Raw genomic sequence first — 8,307 nt, 5'->3', positions numbered from 1 at the left:
ACTCCAGTCGCTAGATGGCAGTGAGAACGTCATTGTGCGCAAGAGCTGTGAGCCAGTGCGCATGCGTCGCTCTAGCGCTGCGTCAGTCTTTCCTCAGTTAAATCTACGTGGCGTAACACACAGCGGAGTCAGTGTGTCACATCCAGCTGAACTACTGCTTTATCCTTTGATTTGTTAACACAGGTAAGTTTCTTTTTGTCTGCCTTGCGTCTTTAGAAATCTAAATTGGTATTAAGTAAAGAATTTAGCTTTAAAATAAGGATTTACAGAGTTACGGCTTTACTAAGGACGTGTCGGATGTGATCGTTGAGTTTCAGGGTAAACACTGTTTCTGACTGATCACATACGATCACTTTCTTAATCTGAGTTTCAAAATACCTCACTTTTTGTTGCGTATGTTCTATTGTTTTTTTAAAAGATTAATTTAAAAATCATTTAACGTTATAGCTGTTTTTAATCCAGAGGAAAGTCCGCAGCGTTCAGGCTAACAGTGCTAGCAAGTCAAGCCTTAAGGTTACATTAGTAACGTTAGTCATTTCGGTTATTAAAGACTTGTGATTAGTTAACTACGTTAAGTTAAGGGTTTAACCACTGGTTTCCTATGAGAATATATCTTATTAACTAGCTTTTCAGCTCATGATTCCTGTACTTGGGTTTCGGGGTGGAGTGTTCCTGGATCTACATATATAGGATCAACTAAATGATGAAATCGATCAAAATAAATTCATACGTCGTTAATTTTGTTAACATGCAAGTGGTTAATGTGAGATGTTGATGTATCAGTGCAGATGTGTGACTGATCTGCTTGTGCTTGCTCTGTTCTCTGAGGAACACGTTAAGGTTTTGTCTCTCACAGATGTGAAGTTAATGCTCTGTTGTGTTTTCAGCATCACTTCAGGATGGATCAGGTCATGCAGTTCGTGGAGCCCAGCAGGCAGTTCGTCAAGGACTCCATCAGGCTCGTCAAAAGATGCACAAAGCCAGATAGAAAAGGCATGTCCGGGCCATTGTCTTTTCAAAATGCAAAGATTTGATAAGCATAACAAAAAACTGGATAACTGATGCTAGAACTGATTTAAATATCTTAAATTTAAGACTTGAAGGCCCGGTTTTACAGAAAGGGATTAGATTAAGCCAGGATTAGGACTTTTAAGTAGTTATTGTTTTTTATTTAATTTTTTTAATGTGCCTTAGGCACAGTTTAAATTACTGAATCATTTAAAAACATTAAACATTACATTACTTTATCTTGAGACAAAAAATGGCACTGATGTTTAAAAAAAAATTAAATAAATCAGTACAATTTACTTTGAGTTAAGACATGCAAACATGCATTTTAGTCTGGAACTAGATTTAAGATCTGTGAAACCAGGCAAAATAAATTAAAGAGAAAAAAAATCTGAAAATGTAATTGGAAGCTTGTTTTCTGCTACATAATAATAAAAAAGGTAATTACAAAGTTCTAATTTTTTTTTTAAAACTCTATTCTGACTGAAGTTATAAAAAAAATTATATATATATATATATATATATATATATAATTAAACCCATAATTACCTTTTTATTCTGTGTCAGAAACAAACTTCCATAGAAAAGTGTGAAATAAGTTATGCTTGGAAATAAACTCCAGAAATTGTATTTTGTTTTACAAGCCTGTTTATGTAGACCATTTGATTTCAGAGATATTAAAATAACTTTGACTTAAGACTATATACAATGTTTAATTTGTATTTATTGACAATATTTAAAATTAAACTTTATTCTCTCTTTTAATTATGAAAAAATAGCTTAATAAAAAATATTCCCCTTGCTGTCTAGAATTCCAAAAGATTGCCATGGCAACAGCAATTGGATTTGCCATCATGGGCTTCATTGGATTCTTTGTCAAGCTCATCCACATCCCCATCAACAACATCATTGTGTAAGTAATCCACACACACAAACACAAAAAACACAATTACCAGTGTAATTCAGACTTTATTGCTATAATTGTGAAAAATAGTTGGTTACAAAAATCATTAAACTCCTAACATGTAATTTACTACAGAGCATTAAAGATAATGTGCAAATTGCCTTTTGATCTGATGCTTTGTTACATTCAGCCTTTGATTTAATCAGTGCTTAAAACAGGATTGTTGTTGTTTCTCTTGTTAACAGTGGTGGTTGAACCAGCTGTGAAGCCAAACAGATCTGCGGCTGCCGGACACGATGATGGACCGAATGCAAACATTTGTATAAATCATGCTTTTTGTGCATGTTAACATTTATATTTGGCTGTGTTAATAAATCAAAGGTTACACTACTCATCGTCTTCATTAATAAAAGGTTGTTGTCGGTGCTGAAAAAAAGGCACTTTTTTTAAAGGCCTGGTGCTTCCAGTGCTTTATTCACAGTTGTTTAATTCCCATGCTCCATAAAAGTGGCTTGTCCGTGGTGACCGTCACAGGTTTTCTGCCTTTTTGGGGGTCGTGATCCTCGTAAGTGTTGGATGTGCTTACAAGCTGTCCAAAAGCCAATATCTGATTGTCTAAAAAGAGGAGACAAAAGGTAATAAGTACGGTATTATGCACATACCAAATAGTCAAGGTCCTCACGTATTAAGGTGCAAAGAAGGGTGGGAAGTGGAGAGGATAAGAAAAAAAGTTCTTTGTCTACAAGTGTCCACCAAAAGCTGTGAATGTTCAAATCCGCCCACTGTGGTTTTAATTAAATCGGCCCCCCGAAACCCGCCCGGGGGTGCTTGTGAAAATGTTCTAATGAGAAGCGGGAGAAAACATGCCCTCGCTTAACCTGGTGGGAACGCCGCTGTTTTCTCAGTCTCTGGGTCTCTCATTCAGTTGAACTGCTCACTGGAAACCCCGAGCAGCAGCGGTGCTGTAATCTAGGTGCCAGACAGAGTTCAATGCCTCTCACTTCAATGGCCCCAGCCATCCAGCAACAAAAGACTACATCTCTCTTGATCATTGAGCATTGCTATTTCTTTCAGTGAGACCCAGGTGCTACTCACAAAGGAGTTATACCTGTTGGCTGGTATGTGACCAAATTAAGATTTTCAGTAGTCCCTTAAAACATCAGACACCCTTGACTAAAGTCATTTGAGGTCATTGAAGCGGAACAGGGTTTATTATTGGGAGCAACAGACTGGTTAAGGCTATGGTTTTGGCTTTCTTCTACAATAAGTTTTCATGAGGATCATATCTACCTTCTTTCATTCATGCTGAATTCAGAAATGCAATGCATACTAGTATACTACTATTTTCAACATATCTTTTTATGGCAGGAATAGGTTCTAAATTCAGCTTCAGTTTCATAGACCTTTCAAGAAGTTAGTCTCTGCTGGTCCGAAAGTGAGATCATACTGACCCCCAGTGGCAAAACTGCATTGTTTTGCTTACATGAATATACAGTATTTACATTTTAATACAAAGACTGTGTAAAGAAACCTTAAAAATAACGTTTTTTTCCCTCTCTAGGACATGCCATATGATTAAACCAAAACCCGTTCTTACATTAAATTGTTAAACTTCACATTCGGACGCAGTTGATTCCATAGATTTGATAATTGATAATCCTTGTTATGTACATGCCTCTATAATAATAGATGATTGGATTTTAAGCTCAACAAAAAAGAATCAGGCCTATGTAATTTATGATGCTCTGCAATAATGGAGGTTTAAATTAAATGTTTAAGAATAAAAAGTATCCTTTTTTTTTTGCCTTGGAATTGAGTCAATATAAGTTACAATATTATTGTGAAAGACAACTTTATGTAGTATTTTTTAGTATACTTAGAGGCTTAAGTGTAGGCTATACACACACACTTAAGCCTGAGTATACAAAAGAGGACATTACATAAAATCTAAATTGTACCCTAAACACAAATTTCAGACCCAGAATCCTATAATTGCCTATGACGAAGGAGACTTAATTCCACTGCACAGTTAATACGCATAAACAATCACATGAAAATTATATTTCCCCAAATATATTATCCGGTCGAGGCAAGAGAAAACGAAGTAAACAAGACACTAGCTGACGCTGGATGAGCTGTTTTACTCCGAGGCAACTAAACAGACTTCAAAGTCTAAAGAAATATCACCGGACTTCAAAGGCAGCAGAAACAAGCAGAGACGACTGACTTTAGTCTGTCACAAGAGATGAACTATTTACAATGGGCTCCTCCACTTAATCAAGTTACACTGATAATTAAGTCAATTTTAAACACACAATAGCTGGAGAGATCTAGACATCGATAACCTTGACTGAACCTTGCAATTAACTTACCACCCCCGGTTGCTGCTGTTTAACAGAGGCACATTTAGTGAGTAAAGGAGAAATATTTTTCATCAGACGGCCTAAAGCGGTGTCTGGTGTCATCTTGCAGTTCATAATTTGACCAGTGGTGGCGACAAAGGACTTTGACACGGCGTCGCCTCTGCGTCCTTCATTTTCAGCAATAAATCTAAATGATGAAGACTTATATTATTGCAAATGCCACATATTATTTATTTTCTTTCACTTTTTTTTTTAAAGTTTTACCAAATTTTCTAGCATCTTCAAAACATCAGCCTAAACATATAAAAGGCATGTGAGATGCATTATTGTGGAGAGAAGAAACACAAATGATCACTTGTAGGCTAGCAGTGGTTTAATCTCACAAAATTTGACAAGATGTCAAATTTCATCATCAAATAAAAAAAAATAGATTTTTATATAATTAACTAAATAATTATATAAAATTAAGCTAAACAAAAAAAAAATATATATATAAAAAAATTGCTTTATAACAATTTACCTACTAATCCCAATTCCCTTAATTGAAATAAATAAATGAATAAATAAATAATTCATAAAATAAAATGAAACAATAAGCTTTCATTACTGTAAATAATATATAAATATATTAACACTATATACTATTTATATATTATATTTATACAGATACATAATACAAATAAAATGTTATATATATATATATATATATATATACACACACTGTATATATTGATATATTTATTATATTATATACCATACCATACTATACCGTGTGTGTGTGTGTGTGTGTGTGTGTGTATCTATATTGTCTGTATATATATAGCCTGTTGTGGTACAACATACCTAAAATAAACTGCAAAATTCACCAGCAAGAGGGAAGCCAGTTCAGCAGTCTTTATCAAAGCAGCGGTTTAATGAGATCCCTGACCTCTCAATGTTTTCTTCATCAAAAGTATGCTGACGAGCCACAGTGTTACAGTGTGATGAACGCAGATGAACAGTGTGCTGTGGAGGTGTGTGTGTGGCAGCATCTAAGAAGCGGACAGATGGGCCTTGCCCTTGAGGCAGTAAGTGCACACAGACATGAGCAGAAACTCTCAGCCTCGAGTGAAACACTTAGCGCCAAATCACATTACAGCAGCTTCATTGAAACCTCTTCATGTAAACATACAGGAAAATAAACATAGATATGCATGCAGTGGCGGAGAGGCTGATGCGTACATGAATATTGATCCCAAAACATCTATCATGAATTTGTATTCATGTACACGATTTCTCCAAAATATCTTTAAATATTCTTAAAAGTGTTCTGGGTGTTTTCTAGAATGTTTCCTTGCAGTTGCACTTTTTACACTAGCGTTCAAAAGTTTTAGGGTTGTTATAATTCTTTTTTAACGTTTTTGAAAAAAGTATCTTATGCTCACCCAGGCTTGCATTAATTTAATTAAAAGAAATGCAGCAACATTGTGAAATATTATTACAATTTAAAATAACTGTTTTCTTATTTGAATATATTTTAAAATGTAATTTATCCCTGATATATCAATGATGAATTTTCAGCATCATTACTCCAGTATTCAGTGTCACATGATTCTTCAGAAATCATTCTAATATGCGGATTTGCTGCTCAAGAAACATTTCTTATTATTATCAATGTTGACAACTGGATGGGATGCGCGCTACAATGTTCCATTCATTCATCAACTGAAAACAGGATGACTAATCGATTCTTGGGATTTAAGAATCGATATCGGTTCGTAAAAATGAGAATCGATTAAAATGCAGAAATCAATATTTTTTACCCAGCCCTAATAACTATATATATATATATATATATGAATTGCTTTTTTATCATCCATAATGTGCAAGTTTGATCGGCTAGAAACGTAATATCACACCCCAACAAGCCACATAATTTAAAGTATCATTCATATCTGTCACACAAACTGTGCAGTGCAGGTTAAATTAGGTTTCCAATCTATCTTTAACCATAAGATTGAGCAGTAGCAGTGATAATAGCCTTAGCAAACATCACTAAGTCTTTAATAAAAAGTTTGCTATTTGCTATTGTGGCTTCTTTTGTAAAAGTAACCATGAGGGAGAACAAATGTTTGCATCCAACTGGATACCATTCCGCCTTAATATTAGCATGACTAACATTAAGGTTTGTACAGTTAAGGCTTTAACACAAAGCTGATCCTCAGAGCATCCAGGAAACTTCATTAGCAATCTCCTCGGCTCGATTCTGATCGATATCTGATGCCGCGGCAGGAGCAGAAATTAACGTTGCTGTTATTGATAACAATGATGTTTGCATGCAGTAATTGCATTTCCAGAACCAATGTACTTAGCTTAAGTATCCAATATTTACAGAGCAAATTACACGGAGTCCCAGAGAGGAACCGAGTCGAAAACATGCTATAGCTATGGGGCTGAGTCACAGTCGAGAATTTTGAAGCAAAAAATGTACTTTTATGCCCCAAAAACTCGTCTTGCTCTGTGCTTATCGTGTGAGGTGAGGTGAGGTGTGCTGCTGTACGAGCCATCTGGTGGGCATTGATAGCGCTTCTATTAAATGTTTATGACTTCATTGGAGGGAGGTTACAAGGCTGAGGCGACGACACAATGCTAATTCGACCTTCAGATGAGAGAGGCTCTGCTCTGCTTTCCCATAGGAATATGACAGTTTGGACCCACGCAGTTACATAATTTCCTCCAAAACAGAGTTGCTGGAGTGGCGTCTCAGCAACACCCGTCATAAAGAGCCTCAATTTAAAACAATAAAAGCTAGAAAATGCAACACAGCTCGAATTCATGCAGAGAAATGAAAATGTTTCAGTCTTGAAGTGAACCGCCGTCTGAAGAGCGCAGGCTGAGCCAAGGTTATGCATTCATGGAGTTTTAAGTGAAAACACCTTATTGAACCTTGCAGACAATATGGAGTGAATTAGTCTATTTCGTCCATTAGTAAATATAGATTTAAAGGCTATCATCCTGCACTCAGCTGTTCTTTAACGTGACTAATTTATTATGAGGAAAATGTCTTTATATGAGGAATAAAGAACAAAAAGAAAAATCATTAGTTTGTCTTTTGCACTTTGGTGGAGGAAGCAAGACCTTTTGAGAAGATGGTACAGAAATTCCAGACATACAAAAAATGGAACGAGATTGCTTTTATAGTTATTAAGGTGAAAAATAACTGTGAAGAAACTGACATCAAGGTGAAGAAAAATTACACTGAACTAGATTTCTTTAGAAAATACTGAGGAGTTGTAGGTGGTTCGCCAAGGCGTTTAGTTACAAACACTACCGTTCAAAAGTTTGTGGTCAGTATGTTTTTTTATTTATTTTTATATAATTACAAATGCAAAGGCAAAGCTTAATTTTCAGGAGCCATTATTACTCCCGTTTTTAGTGTCACATGATCTTTCAGAAAATATGCAATAATCTTATTGCATTACAATATTTTGGTGGAAACCGTGATACATTTTTTTTTTTTTCATGATTCAAAAAGAAAGTTCAAAAGAACAGCATTTATTTAAAAATAAATCTTACTGATCCCAAACTTTACAACCTCTAAAGTCGTCTGAGGCAAAACGCTGCGCTTGAACACACCAAATTATTATAAAATTGACAGTTTTTCCCAGTGAAGTGTAAATTGCTGTCATTTCTTCATGTCTTTGTTATGTAGTGATCAGTTTACTGAAATGAAGCAGCCTTAATGACGTATGGCATTCGAAATGAGACACAGCTAGTGACTGAGGCATGAGATGGATGTGTTTTGGCTAATCCACCTCATTACCTCTAAGTGATGACGTCACATTGAAATGAAAAGAGATCCTGATTAACAGATGGGAATGTTCTGAACCTTTCCAAATCTAAAGCACTAAAGCAGCTCCTAGACTTGAGTATTTACTCTGGGATGTCAATGTCATTCAAAGCGCTTTTATGAAAGGAGGACTCCAGTGATTGTTTTAAATGTCTTGAACCGGATCAAAGGGGCTCTGTTCCGTTTCTTTAAACTCACAAAAC

The 8,307-nt window shown here is 35.4% G+C and overlaps 2 protein-coding genes across 7 annotated transcripts in view; one reads left to right on the top strand and one right to left on the bottom strand.

The window, feature by feature from the left end:
* Positions 1-27: 27 nt before the first annotated feature.
* sec61g (SEC61 translocon subunit gamma) lies at positions 28-2,302 on the top strand (the record flags this gene model as incomplete). Of its 2 annotated transcripts, none has more annotated exons than XM_082183923.1 (3): positions 28-183; positions 888-993; positions 1,819-1,925. In XM_082183923.1, the coding sequence occupies exons 2-3, from the start codon at positions 900-902 to the stop codon at positions 1,923-1,925; spliced, it is 201 nt and encodes a 66-aa protein (XP_082040049.1). In that variant the 5' UTR covers positions 28-183; positions 888-899. The 2 variants fall into 2 exon arrangements, 1 of the variants encoding a protein (XP_082040049.1); XR_014209835.1 differs by lacking the exon at positions 28-183 and adding an exon at positions 2,158-2,302 and having other exon boundaries at positions 956-993; positions 1,819-1,921.
* An 85-nt stretch (positions 2,303-2,387) lies between these two features.
* The window catches only part of tpk1 (thiamin pyrophosphokinase 1), a gene marked incomplete at its 3' end in the record, with an annotated part of 65,768 nt that continues 59,848 nt past the window's right edge, over positions 2,388-8,307 (bottom strand). For all 5 annotated transcript variants that reach the window (XM_082183916.1, XM_082183917.1, XM_082183918.1 and 2 more), the window contains exon 9: positions 2,388-2,527. In XM_082183916.1, coding sequence (XP_082040042.1) covers positions 2,388-2,527 — 140 coding nt within the window. The remainder of the gene's footprint in view (positions 2,528-8,307) is intronic.

This window comes from Leuciscus leuciscus (genome assembly GCF_965113295.1).
Source record: "Leuciscus leuciscus genome assembly, chromosome: 11".
In the NCBI taxonomy this organism is placed as follows: domain Eukaryota; kingdom Metazoa; phylum Chordata; class Actinopteri; order Cypriniformes; family Leuciscidae; genus Leuciscus; species Leuciscus leuciscus.
The sequence above is the reverse complement of the archived record's forward strand: the minus strand, read 5'-3'. Positions and strand labels throughout refer to the sequence as shown.